Source organism: Squalius cephalus, assembly GCF_949319135.1.
Source record: "Squalius cephalus genome assembly, chromosome: 13".
In the NCBI taxonomy this organism is placed as follows: Eukaryota; Metazoa; Chordata; class Actinopteri; order Cypriniformes; family Leuciscidae; genus Squalius; species Squalius cephalus.
Window position 1 is genome coordinate 5251828 of NC_137134.1, and position 27987 is coordinate 5279814.

The following is a 27987-nucleotide window of genomic DNA, read 5'->3' on the forward strand; positions in this document are numbered from 1 at the left end:
CGCCAGACACTTCAGAATTGAGCTAATTTCTAAATCCAAGTGCTTCAGAGAATAGGTTTTTTCCCCCAAACTGCAGCTGATTCTTCAATACAAGTAATAATTTTCATCCTTGCTCTCAAGTGGATCTCAAGAAAACAGCTGTTTCTGGCTCTGACATCGATGTTCAAATGCTTTAATCGTACAGTGCTGTGACATATGAGATGAAGAGAGCACTGCGCACAAACACTATGATTGCCCTTTGTTGCGAAAACATTCGACTGGTCATTTTTAATGGGTGATCACTGAATGAACATTTCACCTATAACCCAATGAGACTGTCCTCATGCACAGACAGCAGTGCATTTTAGTGCGCTTTACTGTGAAACGGTCCAGTGTTACAGCATGTGGAGTGGCAGAAAGCTCATCCTCGTGGACAAACTGTCAGCTAACAACAGCACAGTGAAAGAAAGGCACAAGTATAACATATAAGTTGAGGAACACTGAGAAACAAAGGTAGTGTCAATTCCAGAGAAGTGCTTCCTGCGAATGGTGGCATCTCCGCAACACAATACTGAAGAGGATCGCTGGTGAAGCAGAACGGTGAAGGTTTATGTTCACACTCGGTTACGTGTTTACGTCTGTGGGCGTTCAGTGCTCAGACCCAGGCTCGCCTCAGTGGTGTCCATCATGCTGTAGTCCAAACAGCCTCTAGGTGGCGCACACCGCCTCGCTCCTGCACATCCCACAGCTTCCTTGGCCTGGCGAATGCAGTTGAGCCACTGCTGTTTGTTGAAGGCGTCGCTGGCCTGGAACGAGTGCGACTGCAGTTGTCCTCCACTACGAAACACCACCCGGAAAAAGTTCTTGGCTGGACGAGGACAAACAGAGTTTGACATGAGTAAGGCAGACGTGTATAGCTTTTCACAGTTTTTGTACACACTACCAGTCAAAGGTTTTTGATCTGTAAGATTTTTAATGTTTTTAAAAGAAGTCTCTTCTGCTCACCAAAGGCTGCATTTATTTGATTAAAAATACCAAAAAAACAGTAATATTATGAAATATTATTCCAATGTAAAACAGCTGCTTTCTGTGTGAATATATAGTAAAGTGTAATTTATTTCTGTGATCAAAGCTGAATGTTCAGCATCATTACTCCAGTCTTCAGTGTCACATGATCCTTCAGAAATCACTCTAATATGTGGATTTGATGCTCAAAAAACATTTCTCATTATTATCAATGTTGAAAACAGTTATTTACATTTTTATTTCAGGGTTCTTTGATGAATAGAAAGTTCAAAAGAACAGCATTTACCTAAAATAGAAAGCTTTTGTGACATTAAACACTACCCTTCAAAAGTTTGGGGTCAGTAAGAATGGTTTTTTTTTGGGGGGGGGGGGGGGGACATAAATAAAATAAATTAATACTTTTATTCATCAAGGATTAATTAAATTGATCAAAAGTTATAGTAAAGACATTCATAATGTTATTAAAGATTTTCAAATAAATGCTGAAGAATCCTGAAAAAGAAAAATTGTACACATTTTTGTTTTTTGAGCATCAAATCCACATATTAGAGTGATTTCTGAAGGATCATGTGACACTGAAGACTGGAGTAATGATGCTGAAAATTCAGCTTTGATCACAGGAATAAATTACACTTTACTATATATTCACACAGAAAACAGCTGATTTAAATTGTCATAATATTAAACAATATTATTGTTTTATTTGTTGTATTTTTAATCAAATAAATACAGCCTTGGTGAGCAGAAGACACTTCTTTTAAAAACATTAAAAATCTTACTGATCCAAAACTTTTGACTGGTAGAGTACCTGGCAATTTTTGACACTTTTGATGAAATGTGATGAATTTCTGACTCACTCCGCTCATGGTTGCTGAAGGCCCCTCTGATGGAGCCGCCCAGGCGCATCTCTCCGTCCTGCAGGTCTTCCCACTCCAGCTCTCTCACAGGGATCGGCTGCCGGTAGAGCTGATACCACAGCTGCTCATTCTGGGTAACGGCCCGTGTGATCACCAACACGTCCTGAAACAGGAACACATGCAGCTTCTGCAGAACGAGAGAGTGAGAGAAACTTTAATTTGTTACAGAGTACAATTCATTAATAATGTTTGATGCACGTTTAATCACCAAGGGTTAGTTCACTCAACTTTAAAATTGTCATCACCCACCCTTATGTCCTTCAGAACCCATAAGACTTTCATTTACCTTCGGAACACAAATGAAGATATTTGTTTTATGCTGAAGCTCAAACGTGCTGCGTAACACGAGAATGAACCTCATTGGTTCTTGCTGAAGCTCAAACGTGCTGCGTAACATGAGAATGAACCTCATTGGTTCTTGCTGAAGCTCAAACGTGCTGCGTAACACGAGAATGAACCTCATTGGTTCTTGTTAAAGCTCAAACGTGCTGCGTAACATGAGAATGAACCTTATTGGTTCTTGTTGAAGCTCAAACGTGCTGCGTAACACGAGAATGAACCTCATTGGTTCTTGTTGAAGCTCAAACGTGCTGCGTAACATGAGAATGAACCTTATTGGTTCTTGAGAAACTCAAAAGTGCTGCATAACACGAGAATGAACCTCATTGGTTCTTGAGAAACTCAAAAGTGCTGCATAACACGAGAATGAACCTCATTGGTTCTTGCTGAAGCTCAAACGTGCTGCGTAACATGAGAATTAACCTCATTGGTTCTTGCTGAAGCTCAAACGTGCTGCGTAACACGAGAATGAACCTCATTGGTTCTTGCTGAAGCTCAAACGTGCTGCGTAACACGAGAATTAACCTCATTGGTTCTTGTTGAAGCTCAAACGTGCTGCGTAACACGAGAATGAACCTCATTGGTTCTTGTTGAAGCTCAAACGTGCTGCGTAACACGAGAATTAACCTCATTGGTTCTTGTTGAAGCTCAAACGTGCTGCGTAACACGAGAATGAACCTCATTGGTTCTTGTTGAAGCTCAAACGTGCTGCGTAACATGAGAATGAACCTTATTGGTTCTTGTTGAAGCTCAAACGTGCTGCGTAACACGAGAATGAACCTCATTGGTTCTTGCTGAAGCTCAAACGTGCTGCGTAACATGAGAATGAACCTCATTGGTTCTTGCTGAAGCTCAAACGTGCTGCGTAACACGAGAATGAACCTCACAGGTTCTTGCTGAAGCTCAAACGTGCTGCGTAACACGAGAATGAACCTCATTGGTTCTTGTTGAAGCTCAAACGTGCTGCGTAACATGAGAATGAACCTTATTGGTTCTTGTTGAAGCTCAAACGTGCTGCGTAACACGAGAATGAACCTCATTGGTTCTTGCTGAAGCTCAAACGTGCTGCGTAACATGAGAATGAACCTTATTGGTTCTTGTTGAAGCTCAAACGTGCTGCGTAACACGAGAATGAACCTCATTGGTTCTTGCTGAAGCTCAAACGTGCTGCGTAACATGAGAATGAACCTCATTGGTTCTTGCTGAAGCTCAAACGTGCTGCGTAACACGAGAATGAACCTCATTGGTTCTTGCTGAAGCTCAAACGTGCTGCGTAACACGAGAATGAACCTCATTGGTTCTTGCTGAAGCTCAAACGTGCTGCGTAACACGAGAATGAACCTCATTGGTTCTTGCTGAAGCTCAAACGTGATGCGTAACATGAGAATTAACCTCATTGGTTCTTGCTGAAGCTCAAACGTGCTGCGTAACATGAGTATGAACCTCATTGGTTCTTGCTGAAGCTCAAACGTGCTGCGTAACATGAGAATTAACCTCATTGGTTCTTGCTGAAGCTCAAACGTGCTGCGTAACACGAGAATGAACCTCATTGGTTCTTGCTGAAGCTCAAACGTGCTGCGTAACATGAGAATGAACCTCACTGGTTCTTGCTGAAGCTCAAACGTGCTGCGTAACACGAGAATGAACCTCATTGGTTCTTGCTGAAGCTCAAACGTGCTGCGTAACATGAGAATGAACCTTATTGGTTCTTGTTGAAGCTCAAACGTGCTGCGTAACACGAGAATGAACCTCATTGGTTCTTGTTGAAGCTCAAACGTGCTGCGTAACATGAGAATGAACCTTATTGGTTCTTGAGAAACTCAAAAGTGCTGCATAACACGAGAATGAACCTCATTGGTTCTTGAGAAACTCAAAAGTGCTGCATAACACGAGAATGAACCTCATTGGTTCTTGCTGAAGCTCAAACGTGCTGCGTAACATGAGAATTAACCTCATTGGTTCTTGCTGAAGCTCAAACGTGCTGCGTAACACGAGAATGAACCTCATTGGTTCTTGCTGAAGCTCAAACGTGCTGCGTAACACGAGAATGAACCTCATTGGTTCTTGTTGAAGCTCAAACGTGCTGCGTAACACGAGAATGAACCTCATTGGTTCTTGTTGAAGCTCAAACGTGCTGCGTAACATGAGAATGAACCTTATTGGTTCTTGTTGAAGCTCAAACGTGCTGCGTAACACGAGAATGAACCTCATTGGTTCTTGAGAAACTCAAAAGTGCTGCATAACACGAGAATGAACCTCATTGGTTCTTGCTGAAGCTCAAACGTGCTGCGTAACACGAGAATGAACCTCATTGGTTCTTGAGAAACTCAAACGTGCTGCGTAACACGAGAATGAACCTCATTGGTTCTTGCTGAAGCTCAAACGTGCTGCGTAACACGAGAATGAACCTCATTGGTTCTTGCTGAAGCTCAAACGTGATGCGTAACATGAGAATTAACCTCATTGGTTCTTGCTGAAGCTCAAACGTGCTGCGTAACATGAGAATTAACCTCATTGGTTCTTGCTGAAGCTCAAACGTGCTGCGTAACACGAGAATGAACCTCATTGGTTCTTGCTGAAGCTCAAACGTGCTGCGTAACATGAGAATGAACCTCACTGGTTCTTGCTGAAGCTCAAACGTGCTGCGTAACACGAGAATGAACCTCATTGGTTCTTGCTGAAGCTCAAACGTGCTGCGTAACACGAGAATGAACCTCAATGGTTCTTGTTGAAGCTCAAACGTGCTGCGTAACATGAGAATGAACCTTATTGGTTCTTGTTGAAGCTCAAACGTGCTGCGTAACACGAGAATGAACCTCATTGGTTCTTGCTGAAGCTCAAACGTGCTGCGTAACACGAGAATGAACCTCATTGGTTCTTGCTGAAGCTCAAACGTGCTGCGTAACATGAGAATGAACCTCACTGGTTCTTGCTGAAGCTCAAACGTGCTGCGTAACACGAGAATGAACCTCATTGGTTCTTGCTGAAGCTCAAACGTGCTGCGTAACATGAGAATGAACCTCACTGGTTCTTGTTGAAGCTCAAACGTGCTGCGTAACATGAGAATGAACCTCATTGGTTCTTGTTGAAGCTCAAACGTGCTGCGTAACACGAGAATGAACCTCATTGGTTCTTGAGAAACTCAAACGTGCTGCGTAACACGAGAATGAACCTCATTGGTTCTTGAGAAACTCAAACGTGCTGCGTAACACGAGAATGAACCTCATTGGTTCTTGCTGAAGCTCAAACGTGCTGCGTAACACGAGAATGAACCTCATTGGTTCTTGAGAAACTCAAACGTGCTGCGTAACACGAGAATGAACCTCATTGGTTCTTGAGAAACTCAAACGTGCTGCGTAACACGAGAATGAACCTCATTGGTTCTTGAGAAACTCAAACGTGCTGCGTAACACGAGAATGAACCTCATTGGTTCTTGCTGAAGCTCAAACAAGCTGCGTAACACGAGAATGAACCTCATTGGTTCTTGCTGAAGCTCAAACGTGCTGCGTAACACGAGAATGAACCTCATTGGTTCTTGCTGAAGCTCAAACGTGATGCGTAACACAAGAATGAACCTCATTGGTTCTTGAGAAACTCAAACGTGCTGCGTAACACGAGAATGAGCCTCATTGGTTCTTGCTGAAGCTCAAACGTGCTGCGTAACACGAGAATGAACCTCATTGGTTCTTGCTGAAACTCAAACGTGCTGCGTAACACGAGAATGAACCTCATTGGTTCTTGCTGAAGCTCAAACGTGCTGCGTAACACGAGAATGAACCTCACTGGTTCTTGCTGAAGCTCAAACGTGCTGCGTAACACGAGAATGAACCTCATTGGTTCTTGCTGAAGCTCAAACGTGCTGCGTAACACGAGAATGAACCTCATTGGTTCTTGAGAAACTCAAACGTGCTGCGTAACACGAGAATGAACCTCACTGGTTCTTGCTGAAGCTCAAACGTGCTGCGTAACACGAGAATGAACCTCATTGGTTCTTGCTGAAGCTCAAACGTGCTGCGTAACACGAGAATGAACCTCACTGGTTCTTGCTGAAGCTCAAACGTGCTGCGTAACACGAGAATGAACCTCATTGGTTCTTGTTGAAGCTCAAACGTGCTGCGTAACACGAGAATGAACCTCATTGGTTCTTGAGAAACTCAAACGTGCTGCGTAACACGAGAATGAACCTCATTGGTTCTTGAGAAACTCAAACGTGCTGCGTAACACGAGAATGAACCTCATTGGTTCTTGAGAAACTCAAACATGCTGCGTAACACGAGAATGAACCTCATTGGTTCTTGTTGAAGCTCAAACGTGATGCGTAACACGAGAATGAACCTCATTGGTTCTTGAGAAACTCAAACGTGCTGCGTAACACGAGAATGAACCTCATTGGTTCTTGAGAAACTCAAACGTGCTGCGTAACACGAGAATGAACCTCATTGATTCTTGCTGAAGCTCAAACGTGATGCGTAACACGAGAATGAACCTCATTGGTTCTTGCTGAAGCTCAAACGTGCTGCGTAACACGAGAATGAACCTCATTGGTTCTTGCTGAAGCTCAAACGTGCTGCGTAACACGAGAATGAACCTCATTGGTTCTTGCTGAAGCTCAAACGTGCTGCGTAACACGAGAATGAGCCTCATTGGTTCTTGCTGAAGCTCAAACGTGCTGCGTAACACGAGAATGAACCTCATTGGTTCTTGTTGAAGCTCAAACGTGCTGCGTAACACGAGAATGAACCTCATTGGTTCTTGCTGAAGCTCAAACGTGCTGCGTAACACGAGAATGAACCTCATTGGTTCTTGAGAAACTCAAACGTGCTGCGTAACACGAGAATGAACCTCATTGGTTCTTGAGAAACTCAAACGTGCTGCGTAACACGAGAATGAACCTCATTGGTTCTTGCTGAAGCTCAAGCGTGCTGCGTAACACGAGAATGAACCTCATTGGTTCTTGAGAAGCTCAAACGTGCTGCGTAACACGAGAATGAACCTCATTGGTTCTTGTTGAAGCTCAAACGTGCTGCGTAACACGAGAATGAACCTCATTGGTTCTTGCTGAAGCTCAAACGTGCTGCGTAACACGAGAATGAACCTCATTGGTTCTTGAGAAACTCAAACGTGCTGCGTAACACGAGAATGAACCTCATTGGTTCTTGCTGAAGCTCAAACGTGCTGCGTAACACGAGAATGAACCTCATTGGTTCTTGAGAAGCTCAAACGTGCTGCGTAACACGAGAATGAGCCTCATTGGTTCTTGAGAAGCTCAAACGTGCTGCGTAACACGAGAATGAACCTCATTGGTTCTTGTTGAAGCTCAAACGTGCTGCGTAACACGAGAATGAACCTCATTGGTTCTTGCTGAAGCTCAAACGTGCTGCGTAACACGAGAATGAACCTCATTGGTTCTTGAGAAACTCAAACGTGCTGCGTAACACGAGAATGAACCTCATTGGTTCTTGAGAAACTCAAACGTGCTGCGTAACACGAGAATGAACCTCATTGGTTCTTGAGAAACTCAAACGTGCTGCGTAACACGAGAATGAACCTCATTGGTTCTTGTTGAAGCTCAAACAAGCTGCGTAACACGAGAATGAACCTCATTGGTTCTTGCTGAAGCTCAAACGTGCTGCGTAACACGAGAATGAACCTCATTGGTTCTTTCTGAAGCTCAAACGTGCTGCGTAACACGAGAATGAACCTCATTGGTTCTTGCTGAAGCTCAAACGTGCTGCGTAACACGAGAATGAACCTCATTGGTTCTTGAGAAACTCAAACGTGCTGCGTAACACGAGAATGAACCTCATTGGTTCTTGAGAAACTCAAACGTGCTGCGTAACACGAGAATGAACCTCATTGGTTCTTGCTGAAGCTCAAGCGTGCTGCGTAACACGAGAATGAACCTCATTGGTTCTTGAGAAGCTCAAACGTGCTGCGTAACACGAGAATGAACCTCATTGGTTCTTGTTGAAGCTCAAACGTGCTGCGTAACACGAGAATGAACCTCATTGGTTCTTGCTGAAGCTCAAACGTGCTGCGTAACACGAGAATGAACCTCATTGGTTCTTGAGAAACTCAAACGTGCTGCGTAACACGAGAATGAACCTCATTGGTTCTTGCTGAAGCTCAAACGTGCTGCGTAACACGAGAATGAACCTCATTGGTTCTTGCTGAAGCTCAAACGTGCTGCGTAACACGAGAATGAACCTCATTGGTTCTTGAGAAGCTCAAACGTGCTGCGTAACACGAGAATGAGCCTCATTGGTTCTTGAGAAGCTCAAACGTGCTGCGTAACACGAGAATGAACCTCATTGGTTCTTGTTGAAGCTCAAACGTGCTGCGTAACACGAGAATGAACCTCATTGGTTCTTGCTGAAGCTCAAACGTGCTGCGTAACACGAGAATGAACCTCATTGGTTCTTGAGAAACTCAAACGTGCTGCGTAACACGAGAATGAACCTCATTGGTTCTTGAGAAACTCAAACGTGCTGCGTAACACGAGAATGAACCTCATTGGTTCTTGAGAAACTCAAACGTGCTGCGTAACACGAGAATGAACCTCATTGGTTCTTGTTGAAGCTCAAACAAGCTGCGTAACACGAGAATGAACCTCATTGGTTCTTGCTGAAGCTCAAACGTGCTGCGTAACACGAGAATGAACCTCATTGGTTCTTGAGAAACTCAAACGTGCTGCGTAACATGAGAATGAACCTCATTGGTTCTTGAGAAACTCAAACGTGCTGCGTAACACGAGAATGAACCTCATTGGTTCTTGCTGAAGCTCAAACGTGCTGCGTAACACGAGAATGAACCTCATTGGTTCTTGAGAAACTCAAACGTGCTGCGTAACATGAGAATGAACCTCATTGGTTCTTGAGAAGCTCAAACAAGCTGCGTAACACGAGAATGAACCTCATTGGTTCTTGAGAAACTCAAACGTGCTGCGTAACACGAGAATGAACCTCATTGGTTCTTGCTGAAGCTCAAACGTGCTGCGTAACACGAGAATGAACCTCATTGGTTCTTGCTGAAGCTCAAACGTGCTGCGTAACACGAGAATGAACCTCACTGGTTCTTGCTGAAGCTCAAACGTGCTGCGTAACATGAGAATGAACCTCATTGGTTCTTGCTCAAGCTCAAACGTGCTGCGTAACACGAGAATGAACCTCATTGGTTCTTGCTGAAGCTCAAACGTGCTGCGTAACACGAGAATGAACCTCATTGGTTCTTGCTGAAGCTCAAACGTGCTGCGTAACACGAGAATGAACCTCACTGGTTCTTGCTGAAGCTCAAACGTGCTGCGTAACATGAGAATGAACCTCATTGGTTCTTGCTGAAGCTCAAACGTGCTGCGTAACACGAGAATGAACCTCATTGGTTCTTGAGAAACTCAAACGTGCTGCGTAACACGAGAATGAACCTCATTGGTTCTTGCTGAAGCTCAAACGTGCTGCGTAACACGAGAATGAACCTCATTGGTTCTTGCTGAAGCTCAAACGTGCTGCGTAACACGAGAATGAACCTCACTGGTTCTTGCTGAAGCTCAAACGTGCTGCGTAACATGAGAATGAACCTCATTGGTTCTTGCTGAAGCTCAAACGTGCTGCGTAACACGAGAATGAACCTCATTGGTTCTTGCAGAAGCTCAAACGTGCTGCGTAACACGAGAATGAACCTCATTGGTTCTTGCTGAAGCTCAAACGTGCAGCGTAACACGAGAATGAACCACATTGGTTCTTGCTGAAGCTCAAACTTCTGTATAACACGAGAATGAACCTCATTGGTTCTTTGCGTCAAAATGGTAGATGCGTAGCTTTCAACGGAGGGACAGAAATCTCTCAAAGTTCATTAAAATATCTCCATTTGTGATTCGAAAATAAACAAAAGTCTTACGGGTTTGGAACGACATGAGAGTAAATGATGACAGAATTTTTGGGTGATTTTTCATTTTTGGGTGAACTAACTTTTTACGGTGAAGTTTAGCTGTATAGTTTAGCAGTGAAATTACTTCTCTAGGCAGGTTTGGGAAACAACACTATTATGCACCATATAAGCCCCTTTTTATCTTGAAATAAATAAGTAAAGAAAACATGAGAAAATATTGGTTTCACCTCAAATATACACATTTGTTCCTTTTTAAAAAAATTAGTTGGAGCCGATCTTATGCTTATTTCTAGAATATTTTGATGAAACTAGCAACTTTTGCTAGATTTTTTAAAAATGTATAGATTAATGTTTTTTTTTTTTTTCTTACTATTAAAATCATCCTAGCTAGCGTGGATGGCGTGCTTTTAATATTTTAAGCAATAACAATATAAAGTTTTAATGCTCAGACTGTAATTATAATCTATAAATATAATATTTTTATCTATTGGGCTTATAAGCTCCATTTAGCCCTATTGTTTCTAATAGGCTAACTAATCAACGAATCTACTGAAACTCATATAAAATATTATTAATTGAATGAATTGTGCTTAGTACATGTCCTTTAATTCTTCAATATTTTCATTGTGGGAACAAACTTCCTTAAGGTCAGATATAAGAACAGATTAAAGAAACACCCAGATCAAAAGTTATGACTGATCAGTTATGTTTGATTATTGTTGGATGTTGAAAAAGGTCAGATACTAAAACTGTCCAGTTTATTCTGCAGATCTTCATTTAGTTAGGCCAATTAAACATTTATTAAAATAGCTTCATTTAATGAAATATGAAGTATTTACAATTTTTTCTATGCTTCTGTTGATGCTTGTTTTTTTTATACACTATCTAGTTTACAAATCAAACCAAAGATAAGTTTATAATACATATAAGTTTTATAATACTTTTCAGATTTGATGCCACTATCCTGGAAAAATGCGGCTCTTCAGGAATGTAAAGACAAAGATTTTGGGGGTCGTTTTTCCCACAAATCACATGAATGACAGATGACTAAAACAATGCTAGAAGTTCTTACGGCTCCTCTGTTGTTCTTGAGTTCCCCGTGGCAGCTGAGGATCCGCGAGCTGTCGATCAATAGATCTTTCTGGCCACTTTCCAGATACAGCAAGCGTTCCTTGTAGAAGCGGCACTCTGACTCTCCCGTCTGTGTGTTAATATCGGCCACGATGCTCTGGATCATGTTAATCTATGAAAGCAGCACAGAAAAGAGACCATTAGGGTGAGCATCTCACAGCTGTGGCTGCCAGAGGCTAAAGTCCCCCTGTAGTCAATAATTGTATCCTTTAAAACTCATCTTTGATCACCAAAATGACTTATTTAAACATTTTTTCCTTGAAAAAAGTTTCTTCGTGCCTTTAGATATCTTGAATTGCCCCATTTAGTATTCTCCTAATTTCTTACTTGATCTTTGTAAAGAAACCTCATTGCTTAACTGGCTACTCTCTGCTGTCTCAGACGACGACATCACTTCCTGTCGGCCACCGTAACTTCTGTTGGGTGCAATTCACAACCTCACCACTAGATGCCGCTAAAACGTACACAGTACACCTTTACAGAGTTAGTGTAAGAGGACTCTGCCGTAACTCACAGCTTCCTCCAGGTGCTGCTGGTCGGGGTGAGCGTTGGGTGTGTGCTTGAGGATCTCTCGGAGCAGCAGAGGGTACTTCACCAGTCGACTGCGCGGGACGTCCAGGAAGCTCCACAGGTCCAGTTTGCGGCTGAAGGGCGACTCCAGGCAGCGCTGGAGGAAGTCCTGCACCCGAGGGTCCTGCTTCTTATGGTCCAGCAGAGCTTTGGCCGCCACCTGGTTACTGCAGTAGCTGTTGTAGGTGTCAAGACAAGGCAGCTACAGAGAGACAGAAAGAGACATTTTCATGAACGGGGGTCCAATACTGCGCCTGGAGCCTGTTCATCTCTGACTAACTACCATTTCACAAGCTAGCTTGACTTAAGTTTAACTTAAAACTTCCCAAATGATACACTCAGACTGGCTGCACACTTAGTGCTGGCGTCTGACTAGTTAGCCAATTCTCCAGCCAACTAGCAGTTGCTAGCCTCATTCACATAGCTGGGAGTCATTAGCTACATTTACATGGACCCAGATAATCAGTTTATAGTGGGACTGATGCCTCAAAATCCTTCATGTAAAGACCTGATTGAGCTCAATCTGATTTATTTTTGACCAGATTGAAAGGGTGGCGTAGACCTGAAATAATAGGGTTCATATAAACAGAAATTTCAGAATCTGAAAATTAGCACATGTAAACTTATAGTGAGCACATCGGTGTCTCTCAGCGGGGAACATTAACAACCATGTTAACCCAACTTCCCACTGAGTTCATGATCTAATGGCTAGAAATGAACTAACGTTCTGTCTGATAATATCAGAGCCAGGTAAGGTCAAGACAGAGACCAATGAGCTTCTGAAGAACACGGTCCTGCTCGCGTCTGATCCAAACATTTCCCTCAGCGAACGCATAGCATCAATCTCAAAATCACAAACCATTTTACATGACGATTGTGTAACCAAGGGTTTTTCTGTTTACTCAACTAAATGCTAAAAAAAAAAAAACTCCAAGAAAATCAAAATGCTTTTTTTTCTATAAATATCTATCATTTGTGCTGTAGAAAAATACAAATGTGCAGAATTTCTCCATGGGACTATACATTATTAGCCAATGATGAGAGGAGTGTTTTGTAAACGGTTACAGAGAAAACCTGGGCATCATACACTAAAGGACTGACGATCACACACTACCAGACTTTCAACTTGTTTCAAACACATCAAACTCACAAAAAAAAATGTACCTTGTTTCTTGCATGACAAATGAAAACAATATGCGCTCAAAATATCAAACATGCTTGATATCCTGCGACTGGATAGAGTGTGTCTGAAATGGCAAATAGTGTAGACTCATCTAGACTTGTGTAGACTCATCTAGACTTATGTAGACTCATCTAGACTTGTGTAGACTCATCTAGACTTGTGTAGACTCATCTAGACTTGTGTAGACTCATCTAGACTTATGTAGACTCATCTAGACTTATGTAGACTCATCTAGACTTGTGTAGACTCATATAGACTTGTGTAGACTCATCTAGCCTTGTGTACACTAATCTAGACTTGTGTAGACTCATCTAGACTTGTGTAGACTCATCTAGACTTGTGTAGACTCATCTAGACTTATGTAGACTCATCTAGACTTGTGTAGACTCATCTAGACTTGTGTAGACTCATCTAGACTTGTGTAGACTCATCTAGACTTATGTAGACTCATCTAGACTTGTGTAGACTCATCTAGACTTGTGTAGACTCATCTAGACTTGTGTAGACTCATCTAGACTTGTGTAGACTCATCTAGACTTATGTAGACTCATCTAGACTTGTGTAGACTCATCTAGACTTGTGTAGACTCATCTAGACTTGTGTAGACTCATCTAGACTTGTGTAGACTCATCTAGACTTATGTAGACTCATCTAGACTTGTGTAGACTCATCTAGACTTGTGTAGACTCATCTAGACTTGTGTAGACTCATCTAGACTTATGTAGACTCATCTAGACTTATGTAGACTCATCTAGACTTGTGTAGACTCATCTAGACTTATGTAGACTCATCTAGACTTGTGTAGACTCATATAGACTTGTGTAGACTCATCTAGCCTTGTGTACACTAATCTAGACTTGTGTAGACTCATCTAGACTTGTGTAGACTCATCTAGACTTGTGTAGACTTGTGTAGACTCATCTAGACTTATGTAGACTCATCTAGACTTGTGTAGACTCATCTAGACTTGTGTAGACTCATCTAGACTTATGTAGACTCATCTAGACTTGTGTAGACTCATCTAGACTTGTGTAGACTCATCTAGACTTGTGTAGACTCATCTAGACTTGTGTAGACTCATTGTGTAGACTCATCTAGACTTGTGTAGACTCATCTAGACTTGTGTAGACTCATCTAGACTTATGTAGACTCATCTAGACTTATGTAGACTCATCTAGACTTGTGTAGACTCATCTAGACTTGTGTAGACTTGTGTAGACTCATCTAGACTTATGTAGACTCATCTAGACTTGTGTAGACTCATATAGACTTGTGTAGACTCATCTAGCCTTGTGTACACTAATCTAGACTTGTGTAGACTCATCTAGACTTGTGTAGACTCATCTAGACTTGTGTAGACTTGTGTAGACTCATCTAGACTTATGTAGACTCATCTAGACTTGTGTAGACTCATCTAGACTTGTGTAGACTCATCTAGACTTATGTAGACTCATCTAGACTTATGTAGACTCATCTAGACTTGTGTAGACTCATCTAGACTTATGTAGACTCATCTAGACTTGTGTAGACTCATATAGACTTGTGTAGACTCATCTAGCCTTGTGTACACTAATCTAGACTTGTGTAGACTCATCTAGACTTGTGTAGACTCATCTAGACTTGTGTAGACTTGTGTAGACTCATCTTGACTTATGTAGACTCATCTAGACTTGTGTAGACTCATCTAGACTTGTGTAGACTCATCTAGACTTGTGTAGACTCATCTAGACTTGTGTACTCATTGTGTAGACTCATCTAGACTTGTGTAGACTCATCTAGACTTGTGTAGACTCATCTAGACTTATGTAGACTCATCTAGACTTGTGTAGACTCATCTAGACTTATGTAGACTCATCTAGACTTGTGTAGACTCATCTAGACTTATGTAGACTCATCTAGACTTGTGTAGACTCATCTAGACTTATGTAGACTCATCTAGACTTGTGTAGACTCATCTAGACTTATGTAGACTCATCTAGACTTGTGTAGACTCATATAGACTTGTGTAGACTCATCTAGCCTTGTGTACACTAATCTAGACTTGTGTAGACTCATCTAGACTTGTGTAGACTCATCTAGCCTTGTGTAGACTCATCTAGACTTATGTAGACTCATCTAGACTTGTGTAGACTCATCTAGACTTGTGTAGACTCATCTAGACTTGTGTAGACTCATCTAGACTTATGTAGACTCATCTAGACTTGTGTAGACTCATCTAGACTTGTGTAGACTCATCTAGACTTATGTAGACTCATCTAGACTTATGTAGACTCATCTAGACTTGTGTAGACTCATCTAGACTTATGTAGACTCATCTAGACTTGTGTAGACTCATCTAGACTTATGTAGACTCATCTAGACTTGTGTAGACTCATATAGACTTGTGTAGACTCATCTAGCCTTGTGTACACTAATCTAGACTTGTGTAGACTCATCTAGACTTGTGTAGACTCATCTAGACTTGTGTAGACTTGTGTAGACTCATCTAGACTTATGTAGACTCATCTAGACTTGTGTAGACTCATCTAGACTTGTGTAGACTCATCTAGACTTGTGTAGACTCATCTAGACTTATGTAGACTCATCTAGACTTATGTAGACTCATCTAGACTTGTGTAGACTCATCTAGACTTATGTAGACTCATCTAGACTTGTGTAGACTCATCTAGCCTTGTGTACACTAATCTAGACTTGTGTAGACTCATCTAGACTTGTGTAGACTTGTGTAGACTCATCTAGACTTGTGTAGACTCATCTAGACTTGTGTAGACTCATCTAGACTTGTGTAGACTCATATAGACTTGTGTAGACTCATCTAGCCTTGTGTACACTAATCTAGACTTGTGTAGACTCATCTAGACTTGTGTACTCATCTAGACTTGTGTAGACTTGTGTAGACTCATCTAGACTTATGTAGACTCATCTAGACTTGTGTAGACTCATCTAGACTTGTGTAGACTCATCTAGACTTATGTAGACTCATCTAGACTCATCTAGACTTGTGTAGACTCATCTAGACTTATGTAGACTCATCTAGACTTGTGTAGACTCATATAGACTTGTGTAGACTCATCTAGCCTTGTGTACACTAATCTAGACTTGTGTAGACTCATCTAGACTTGTGTAGACTCATCTAGACTTGTGTAGACTTGTGTAGACTCATCTTGACTTATGTAGACTCATCTAGACTTGTGTAGACTCATCTAGACTTGTGTAGACTCATCTAGACTTGTGTAGACTCATCTAGACTTGTGTACTCATTGTGTAGACTCATCTAGACTTGTGTAGACTCATCTAGACTTGTGTAGACTCATGTAGACTCATCTAGACTTGTGTAGACTCATCTAGACTTATGTAGACTCATCTAGACTTGTGTAGACTCATCTAGACTTATGTAGACTCATCTAGACTTGTGTAGACTCATCTAGACTTGTGTAGACTCATCTAGCCTTGTGTACACTAATCTAGACTTGTGTACACTCATCTAGACTTGTGTAGACTCATCTAGCCTTGTGTAGACTCATCTAGACTTATGTAGACTCATCTAGACTTGTGTAGACTCATCTAGACTTGTGTAGACTCATCTAGCCTTGTGTAGACTCATCTAGACTTATGTAGACTCATCTAGACTTGTGTAGACTCATCTAGACTTGTGTAGACTCATCTAGACTTGTGTAGACTCATCTAGACTTGTGTAGACTCATTGTGTAGACTCATCTAGACTTGTGTAGACTCATCTAGACTTATGTAGACTCATCTAGACTTATGTAGACTCATCTAGACTTATGTAGACTCATCTAGACTTGTGTAGACTCATCTAGACTTATGTAGACTCATCTAGACTTGTGTAGACTCATATAGACTTGTGTAGACTCATCTAGCATTGTGTACACTAATCTAGACTTGTGTAGACTCATCTAGACTTGTGTAAACTCATCTAGACTTGTGTAGACTTGTGTAGACTCATCTAGACTTGTGTAGACTCATCTAGACTTGTGTAGACTCATCTAGACTTGTGTAGACTCATTGTGTAGACTCATCTAGACTTGTGTAGACTCATCTAGACTTGTGTAGACTCATCTAGACTTATGTAGACTCATCTAGACTTATGTAGACTCATCTAGACTTATGTAGACTTATCTAGACTTGTGTAGACTCATCTAGACTTATGTAGACTCATCTAGACTTGTGTAGACTCATATAGACTTGTGTAGACTCATCTAGCCTTGTGTAGACTCATCTAGACTTGTGTAGACTCATCTAGACTTGTGTAGACTCATCTAGACTTGTGTAGACTCATCTAGACTTGTGTAGACTCATTGTGTAGACTCATCTAGACTTGTGTAGACTTGTGTAGACTCATCTAGACTTGTGTAGACTCATTGTGTAGACTCATCTAGACTTGTGTAGACTCATCTAGACTTGTGTAGACTCATCTAGACTTATGTAGACTCATCTAGACTTATGTAGACTCATCTAGACTTATGTAGACTCATCTAGACTTGTGTAGACTCATCTAGACTTATGTAGACTCATCTAGACTTGTGTAGACTCATATAGACTTGTGTAGACTCATCTAGCATTGTGTACACTAATCTAGACTTGTGTAGACTCATCTAGACTTGTGTAAACTCATCTAGACTTGTGTAGACTTGTGTAGACTCATCTAGACTTGTGTAGACTCATCTAGACTTGTGTAGACTCATCTAGACTTGTGTAGACTCATTGTGTAGACTCATCTAGACTTGTGTAGACTCATCTAGACTTGTGTAGACTCATCTAGACTTATGTAGACTCATCTAGACTTATGTAGACTTATCTAGACTTGTGTAGACTCATCTAGACTTATGTAGACTCATCTAGACTTGTGTAGACTCATATAGACTTGTGTAGACTCATCTAGCCTTGTGTAGACTCATCTAGACTTGTGTAGACTCATCTAGACTTGTGTAGACTCATCTAGACTTGTGTAGACTCATCTAGACTTGTGTAGACTCATTGTGTAGACTCATCTAGACTTGTGTAGACTCATCTAGACTTGTGTAGACTCATCTAGACTTATGTAGACTCATCTAGACTTATGTAGACTCATCTAGACTTGTGTAGACTCATCTAGACTTGTGTAGACTCATCTAGACTTGTGTAGACTTGTGTAGACTCATCTAGACTTGTGTAGACTCATCTAGACTTGTGTAGACTCATCTAGACTTGTGTAGACTCATCTAGACTTATGTAGACTCATCTAGACTTGTGTAGACTCATCTAGACTTGTGTAGACTCATCTAGACTTATGTAGACTCATCTAGACTTGTGTAGACTCATATAGACTTGTGTAGACTCATCTAGCCTTGTGTACACTAATCTAGACTTGTGTAGACTCATCTAGACTTGTGTAGACTCATCTAGACTTGTGTAGACTCATCTAGACTAATGTAGACTCATCTAGACTTGTGTAGACTCATCTAGACTTGTGTAGACTCATCTAGACTTGTGTAGACTCATCTAGACTTGTGTAGACTCATTGTGTAGACTCATCTAGACTTGTGTAGACTCATCTAGACTTATGTAGACTCATCTAGACTTGTGTAGACTCATCTAGACTTGTGTAGACTCATCTAGACTTATGTAGACTCATCTAGACTTGTGTAGACTTGTGTAGACTCATCTAGACTTATGTAGACTCATCTAGACTTGTGTAGACTCATCTAGACTTGTGTAGACTCATCTAGACTTGTGTAGACTCATTGTGTAGACTTATCTAGACTTGTGTAGACTCATCTAGACTTGTGTAGACTCATCTAGACTTGTGTAGACTCATCTAGACTTATGTAGACTCATCTAGACTTGTGTAGACTCATCTAGACTTGTGTAGACTCATTGTGTAGACTCATCTAGACTTGTGTAGACTCATCTAGACTTGTGTAGACTCATCTAGACTTATGTAGACTCATCTAGACTTGTGTAGACTCATCTAGACTTGTGTAGACTCATCTAGACTTGTGTAGACTCATCTAGACTTGTGTAGACTCATCTAGACTTGTGTAGTGTATTCCAGCCTTCAGCTCAAGAGTTTTATCATGGTGTGTTCATCAGACGGAGAGCTTCACACAGGGCTGAAACACAGCATGGCAGTGAGATGATCTTACCCAGTCCACCAGAATATGGCCCACGCGATCGGTCGAGCCATCCGGCTTCCTGGCCTCTCGCAGCCGACTCAGCAAATCTACAAGATCAGAGAGAAACAGTTTGAGTCTTGTTGCCACCACGTGACATGACCTATGACATTGAGAAAGGACTGGTCTATATCAGGTCCTGGAGGGCCACTGTCCTGCAGAGTGTAGCTCCATCTCTTATCAAACACACCTGAACCAGCCAGTCAATGTCTTCAGGGTCACTAGAAGGCTTCAGGCAGGAGAGTTTGATCAGGGTTGGAGCAAAACTCTGCAGGACAGCAGGTCTATAGCACATGTTTTCATATTTCAATCAAAGTATTGTTTCTAGTCATTCAGGGAAAGGACACAGTCTCTATGTTAGGTGATTCATGTCGACTTATCAATGAGATTTGATCAACATTTATGTGTTTAGCTGCTTCTTGAGAGTTGTGATGGTTTGAGCAGTCTAGGTGGAGGATAACAGCTCATACACCAGAGAGGAGCCGAGGAGGAGAAGGTTCTGGAAAGAGCTAGGGACCGTTCGGACCACTGGAGGAAAATAGGGGAGGGTCATGTCTTTTTATTCTTTTTTATTCTCAGTGTGCAACTGATCCGTGGCTGTACCACAAACACATACTCACTATTTTTATTTCAAATCAAGAAGTTATCAGCAACTTTTATAAAAAAAAAAAAGTTTTGTCAGCATTGCGATTCTCTCTATACACATACACTCTTTAATAGACGTATTCACGTTTAAACAATTTAAACAACAATGCATTACTTCTATATAGATTTATGTATTTAGTTGCTCAAGCAAGTGGTGAAATATTTTACCATGTACTTATATTAAAATCGCAAACATTTTAAATTAAAACTTAAAATTGACAAAAACAGCCGACTCTCATGCCTTTTCTTTTGCATTTAAAATTTTAATACAATAAATCTTGCATGCCACAAATAACTTGTTTTTTCACATCTACGAATGAGACGAGTACTGTTCATTATGTCGCCTTGTTGAGGTAAATTGTAGTTTGTAATGGTTGTAAAAAAAACAATGGCTATCTGAACATATTTGCCAAGCACAAACCAGTGCAGAATCAATAAATTATCGCGGAGGGTCATGCCTTATTTCACAATCATTTTGTAGGGTCATAGAAAAATGTATTGCTGGTGAAGGGAGGGTCAAGTCTATTTTGACTACAGATCCCAAAACTCCTCAGGTAGCCCCTTAAATAAAAAAACTAACTAGTGTGCCTCATTAGCTATCTTTCCATCCAACTATTTTTTGCGCATTTTAGTATATTGCATAGAAAAAAAAAGCTGGATGAGCATAAATTCATAAAATTTTCATAAAAACCTGTGCGCTTAATTGAGTCAGATTAACTTTTTATCCGATAAGAAAACGTGCATAAACTACGATGGAAACACATTTACTGATTAAATCCCTTGATGTGCAACAATAAACTCCGGTGACTTTCCCTCAGCGTCAGCTGTGATTGGATAACTGGAGTAACCAGCGGACCAATCGCATCGCAGCATCTCAGATGTAGGTTTGGTGTTTCTGAAACGCCGGAGCCGAAGTGTGTGATCAGAATGATTCGGTTTAATTCCCTCCAGAAGCGTCTCACATGAGTGTGTTCACAAACACCAGCATCCCAACGCTAGAGATCATGACAGCGGTTATTCACAAATGTTTTATGCCATATTCCAATTTTGCACATAGGTTAAATTCACAACTTTGGATGGAAACATGGATATTGTGTAGGAACAACAAGGTGCGGATCTGATTTTAGATGCACTGGCATTTATTTGTGTGATCTTCTCACATAACAACATCATTTAAACTTAAATCAATATTCCATCTTGTCATGTAATAAGTGGTTTCATGATTGGCTTACAGTACAATTTCCATTACTTGTGTTCTGATTTGCTGTTATTGGGTCAGATCGCACAGCTTTTCTTCTTCACTTTGGATAAACGGATCCAGCTGTAAATGTATGGCATTGTGCCTGGTTATGACACACACACACACACACACACACACACACACACACACACACACACACACACACACACGATCGAGCGCATCCTCTTCTGCTCACCTTCATGCAGGGGAATGAGGGAGTCCAGCGTGCCGAAGATCTGATTGAGTTCATGCTCCGTCATAATCGACAGCTTCAGCATGGGGTCACGATACGCCTGTGATGAAATAACACAATCAGACACTCAAACATTCAAATCTACTCGGGCAAAACTGAGGAAGTATGTGGAAATCTTACTGAAAAGTGTAAAGCTAAGAACAGATTGTAAGAACAAACACCACATGACCTCATATGCTAGAGCAGGGCTTCCCAAACGAGAGTTTGTGAGTTGATTAAAAGCTAATTATCATTTAAATAATGAAATGTAGAATGTGTTAAATTATGGAAATATTAGGTAGGAGAAATATTTTATGTCAAAGTCGTTGAGCTGAGAAAAAAAAAGTTTGGGAACCCCTGTGCTGGAGAACCAAAGAGCCAGGGGTGAAACTGGAGCCTAAAGAGAGTCTTCATGCTGTATGAAGTGATGGGAAAAGCAAAGTGTACCTTCTTGGCCAGCTTCAAGTCCTCAATCAGGTCCTGTTCTCCCTGAGACAGCTCAAAGATGGACTGACAGGAAAGAAACAACAACAGAAAGAGGAACTTCAGCGAAAGGCATTCTGGTTATTTACCCGTTCATAAATAAAGTCATTTTCATGCTTAATTATGCCTGTTAAAATGTCTTGTGTAACTTTCACTGTTCATTTCATTGTTCTATCGTAATTTATCTTTCATTTAACAGCACAACACACATTTAGAGCCGCTCCAGTGCAGCGGTGCGTCACATGACGTTTTCCTGTAATAATGTAGGGATCCACTTGTAGTACATTAATCAGGTAACAGTTCATGTTTTTACTTACATATACGATTTAGTTTTAATCCATATAATCGGTGTGTGTGTGTTGAGTGAGTGAGTGAACTGTTACTTTCTGTGCTACTCAAATATCTGAACAAACAATTTGCATGTATAACATTGATGAAAGGTTTTGATCCACTTCAAATGTTGACTACTGTATATCAGGAAAAGCTCTGCTTACTTTATTAGTATCTATGCTATGTTGTTTTAATTTATGTTGCTTGACATTTGATTTTCGTTCATTATTATTAAACTATTCAATTTAGTTATTAGGCTAATTATATGTTAATTCAATTAAGAAGTACCTGAAGGCTAAATTTGTTGATATTTATATTAACTTCTATATACAGTGAGGAAAATAAGTATTTGAACACCCTGCTATTTTGCAAGTTCTCCCACTTGGAAATCATGGAGGGGTCTGAAATTGTCATCGTAGGTGCATGTCCACTGTGAGAGACATAATCTAAAAAAAAAAATCCAGAAATCACAATGTATGATTTTTTAACTATTTATTTGTATGATACAGCTGCAAATAAGTATTTGAACACCTGTCTATCAGCTAGAATTCTGACCCTCAAAGACCTGTTAGTCTGCCTTTAAAATGTCCACCTCCACTCCATTTATTATCCTAAATTAGATGCACCTGTTTGAGGTCGTTAGCTGCATAAAGACACCTGTCCACCCCATACAATCAGTAAGAATCCAACTACTAACATGGCCAAGACCAAAGAGCTGTCCAAAGACACTAGAGACTAGAGAAAGGGCTACGGGGAAATTGCCAAGCAGCTTGGTGAAAAAAGGTCCACTGTTGGAGCAATCATTAGAAAATGGAAGAAGCTAAACATGACTGTCAATCTCCCTCGGACTGGGGCTCCATGCAAGATCTCACCTCGTGGGGTCTCAATGATCCTAAGAAAGGTGAGAAATCAGCCCAGAACTACACGGGAGGAGCTGGTCAATGACCTGAAAAGAGCTGGGACCACCGTTTCCAAGGTTACTGTTGGTAATACACTAAGACGTCATGGTTTGAAATCAGGCATGGCACGGAAGGTTCCCCTGCTTAAACCAGCACATGTCAAGGCCCGTCTTGAGTTTGCCAATGACCATTTGGATGATCTAGAGGAGTCATGGGAGAAAGTCATGTGGTCAGATGAGACCAAAATATAACTTTTTGGTCATAATTCCACTAAACGTGTTTGGAGGAAGAAGAATGATGAGTACCATCCCAAGAACACCATCCCTACTGTGAAGCATGGGGGTGGTAGCATCATGCTTTGGGGGTGTTTTTCTGCACATGGGACAGGGCGACTGCACTGTATTAAAGAGAGGATGACCGGGGCCATGTATTGCGAGATTTTGGGGAACAACCTCCTTCCCTCAGTTAGAGCATTGAAGATGGGTCGAGGCTGGGTCTTCCAACATGACAATGACCCGAAGCACACAGCCAGGATAACCAAGGAGTGGCTCTGTAAGAAGCATATCAAGGTTCTGGCGTGGCCTAGCCAGTCTCCAGACCTAAACCCAATAGAGAATCTTTGGAGGGAGCTCAAACTCCGTGTTTCTCAGCGACAGCCCAGAAACCTGACTGATCTAGAGAAGATCTGTGTGGAGGAGTGGGCCAAAATCCCTCCTGCAGTGTGTGCAAACCTGGTGAAAAACTACAGGAAACGTTTGACCTCTGTAATTGCAAACAAAGGCTACTGTACCAAATATTAACATTGATTTTCTCAGGTGTTCAAATACTTATTTGCAGCTGTATCATACAAATAAATAGTTAAAAAATCATACATTGTGATTTCTGGATTTTTTTTTAGATTATGTCTCTCACAGTGGACATGCACCTACGATGACAATTTCAGACCCCTCCATGATTTCTAAGTGGGAGAACTTGCAAAATAGCAGGGTGTTCAAATACTTATTTTCCTCACTGTAAAGGACTGTGTAACAAGAATTGTGAAATATTGATAATAGAGTACAGAGAGCCTGGAATGAGGTACATTCAACATTCAAGAGATTCTTCTTAGAATATGGTTTTCTAAACCAGTCTTTATCTCAAATACAGTATATCAAAATCCAGCCCTGACCAATCAGAGAGGAGTATAGGTTTGGAGTGTGCTGAGGTCACCTCTTGTCTCTTGATGTCTTTGGAGGACAGCATGTGTCCCAGGCCTAGATCAAACGTCTCGCTCCACAGCTTGCTGTCGCGGCGTTTGGTGACGGCTGGCGGGATCTGCCGCGGGGCCATGATCTCCTGTCTGCAGTCACTGCGGAAACTGATGGAGCGCTGAACAGGGAGGAGAACGGGAAAACTGGGAATTAGGGATGTACAGTGGGAAACGTCAGCTTATGAATACCCAGGATTCTAAACCCCGGGTAAACGGAATCCTGGTTATCCTCTGAGGTTAACCTTGGGTAAATTATAAGATGTGAAACGTGAAGCAAGATAACCAGGATTCCATTTACCCAGAGTTTAGAACGACCCGGGGTTTAGAACGACCCAGGGTTTAGAATGATCCGGGGTTTAGAACGACCCGCGGTTTAGAGCGACCCGGGGTTTAGAACGACCTGGGGTTTAGAACGACCCGGGGTTTAGAACGACCTGGGGTTTAGAACGATCCGGGGTTTAGAACGACCTGGGGTTTAGAACGACCCGGGGTTTAGAATGATCCGGGGTTTAGAGCGACCCGGGGTTTAGAACGACCTGGGCTTTAGAACGACCCGGGGTTTAGAACGACCTGGGGTTTAGAATGATCCGGGGTTTAGAACGACCTGGGGTTTAGAACGACCCGGGGTTTAGAATGATCCGGGGTTTAGAACGACCCGCGGTTTAGAGTGACCCGGGGTTTAGAACGACCCGGGGTTTAGAACGACCTGGGGTTTAGAACGACCCGGGGTTTAGAGCGACCCGGGGTTTAGAACGAACTGGGGTTTAGAACGACCCGGGGTTTAGAACGACCTGGGGTTTAGAATGACCTGGGGTTTAGAATGATCCGGGGTTTAGAACGACCCGGGGTTTATAACGACCCGCGGTTTAGAGCGACCCGGGGTTTAGAACGAACTGGGGTTTAGAATGATCCGGGGTTTAGAACGACCCAGGGTTTAGAACGACTCAGGGTTTAGAACGACCCAGGGTTTAGAACGACCCGGGGTTTAGAACGACCCGGGGTTTAGAACGACCCGGGGATTAGAACGACCCACGGTTTAGAACGACCCGGGGTTTAGAACGACCCGGGGTTTAGAACGACCCAGGGTTTAGAACGACCCAGGGTTTAGAACGACCCGCGGTTTAGAACGACCCGGGGTTTAGAATGACCCGGGGTTTAGAACGACCCAGGATTTAGAACGACCCAGGGTTTAGAGCGACCCGTGGTTTAGAGCGACCCGGGGTTTAGAACGAACCAGGGTTTAGAACGACCCAGGGTTTAGAACGACCCATGGTTTAGAACGACCCGCGGTTTAGAACGACCCGCGGTTTAGAACGATCCGGGGTTTAGAGCGACCCGGGGTTTAGAGCGACCCGGGGTTTAGAGCGACCCGGGGTTTAGAACGACCCACGGTTTAGAACGACCCTCGGTTTAGAGCGACCCAGGGTTTAGAGCGACCCGGGGTTTAGAGCGACCCGGGGTTTAGAGCGACCCGGGGTTTAGAACGACCCATGGTTTAGAACGACCCATGGTTTAGAACGACCCGGGGTTTAGAACGACCCGGGGTTTAGAACGACCCGCGGTTTAGAACGACCCGGGGTTTAGAACGACCCGGGGTTTAGAACGACCCGCGGTTTAGAACGACCCGCGGTTTAGAACGATCCGGGGTTTAGAGCGACCCGGGGTTTAGAGCGACCCAGGGTTTAGAACGACCCACGGTTTAGAACGACCCGCGGTTTAGAGCGACCCAGGGTTTAGAGCGACCCGGGGTTTAGAGCGACCCGGGGTTTAGAGCGACCCAGGGTTTAGAACGACCCGCGGTTTAGAACGACCCGCGGTTTAGAACGACCCGCGGTTTAGAACGACCCGCGGTTTAGAGCGACCCAGGGTTTAGAACGACCCGCGGTTTAGAACGACCCGCGGTTTAGAACGACCCGCGGTTTAGAACGACCCGCGGTTTAGCACGACCCGGGGTTTAGAACGATCCTGGGTTTAGAACGACCCGGGGTTTAGAACGTCCCAGGGTTTAGAGCGAACCGCGGTTTAGAACGATCCGGGGTTTAGAGCGACCCGGGGTTTAGAACGATCCGCGTTTTAGAGCGACCCGGGGTTTAGAACGACCCGGGGTTTAGAACAACCCGCGGTTTAGAACGACCCAGGGTTTAGAACGACCCAGGGTTTAGAACGACCCAGGGTTTAGAACGACCCAGGGTTTAGAGCGACCCGCGGTTTAGAGCGACCCGCGGTTTAGAACGACCCGTGGTTTAGAACGACCCACGGTTTAGAACGACCCACGGTTTAGAACGACCCGTGGTTTAGAACGACCCGGGGTTTAGAACGACCCGGGGTTTAGAACGACCCAGGGTTTAGAACGACCCGCGGTTTAGAACGACCCAGGGTTTAGAACGACCCGGGGTTTAGAACGACCCAGGGTTTAGAACGATCCAGGGTTTAGAACGACCCGGGGTTTAGAACGACCCAGGGTTTAGAACGGCCCGTGGTTTAGAACGACCCAGGGTTTAGAGCGACCCACGGTTTAGAACGACCCGGGGTTTAGAACGACCCGGGGTTTAGAGCGACCCAGGGTTTAGAACGACCCATGGTTTAGAACGACCCATGGTTTAGAACGACCCGGGGTTTAGAACGACCCGCGGTTTAGAACGATCCGGGGTTTAGAACGACCCGGGGTTTAGAACGATCCAGGGTTTAGAACGACCCGGGGTTTAGAACGACCCGGGGTTTAGAACGACCCAGGGTTTAGAACGGCCCGTGGTTTAGAACGACTCAGGGTTTAGAACGACCCAGGGTTTAGAGCGACCTACGGTTTAGAGCGACCCACGGTTTAGAACGACCCGGGGTTTAGAACGACCCGGGGTTTAGAACGACCCGGGGTTTAGAACGACCCGGGGTTTAGAACGAACCAGGGTTTAGAACGGCCCGTGGTTTAGAACGAACCAGGGTTTAGAACGGCCCGTGGTTTAGAAAGACTCAGGGTTTAGAACGACCCGGGGTTTAGAACGACCCGGGGTTTAGAACGAACCAGGGTTTAGAACGGCCCGTGGTTTAGAACGAACCAGGGTTTAGAACGGCCCGTGGTTTAGAAAGACTCAGGGTTTAGAACGATCCGCGGTTTAGAACGACCCAGGGTTTAGAACGATCCGCGGTTTAGAACGATCCGCGGTTTAGAATGACCCGGGGTTTAGAACGACCCGGGGTTTAGAACGACCCAGGGTTAACTAGTTCAAGCATGAAAAGCTCCATTGTTGTGATGTTTTTATGTTCTATTACTTGCCTGGGTGTGCGATATGTATCATCTGCGATAATATTGTAATTATTGTTTTAGCGTTGTGGAATCTGACATTATCGAGTAGGTCACTGGCTTTGCAAAAAAACAAACAAAACACACAGTGAGTGTGGACACTTTCACTGCCTGATGTAGCTTACTTTAGTGCTGTTAAAATGACCCCAAAGTGTAATATACACTGGGCTGTTTTCCCCACGCAAGTTCAGCCTTAGATCAAAAGATATAGTTAAGCAATATCACATGAGCAGTTTGACTTGACAATGAATTAACATTTTGAGTTATGTTTTAGACACAATATTGTCTTTTTGCTTTATTTTGTCAATAAAATTTCCAAACGAAAGCACAGCAGAATGGTTTTGCGATCAGTTTAATCAATTTAGTTTAATCAGTTTAATCAATGATTCACTTATGAATTAATCAGTC

At 42.6% G+C, this 27987-nt stretch overlaps 1 protein-coding gene across 5 annotated transcripts in view; it reads right to left on the bottom strand.

The window, feature by feature from the left end:
• Positions 1-264: 264 nt before the first annotated feature.
• arhgef3 (Rho guanine nucleotide exchange factor (GEF) 3) overlaps positions 265-27987 on the bottom strand; it is a 95034-nt gene continuing 67311 nt past the window's right edge. For all 5 annotated transcript variants that reach the window (XM_079891400.1, XM_079891399.1, XM_079891402.1 and 2 more), the window contains 8 exons: positions 24242-24400; positions 21768-21830; positions 21285-21381; positions 19177-19253; positions 11792-12049; positions 11219-11389; positions 1863-2049; positions 265-847 (listed from right to left, as the gene is read on the bottom strand). In XM_079891400.1, the coding sequence (XP_079747526.1) occupies positions 612-847; positions 1863-2049; positions 11219-11389; positions 11792-12049; positions 19177-19253; positions 21285-21381; positions 21768-21830; positions 24242-24400 (1248 nt within the window). In that variant the 3' untranslated portion in view covers positions 265-611. The remainder of the gene's footprint in view (positions 848-1862; positions 2050-11218; positions 11390-11791; positions 12050-19176; positions 19254-21284; positions 21382-21767; positions 21831-24241; positions 24401-27987) is intronic.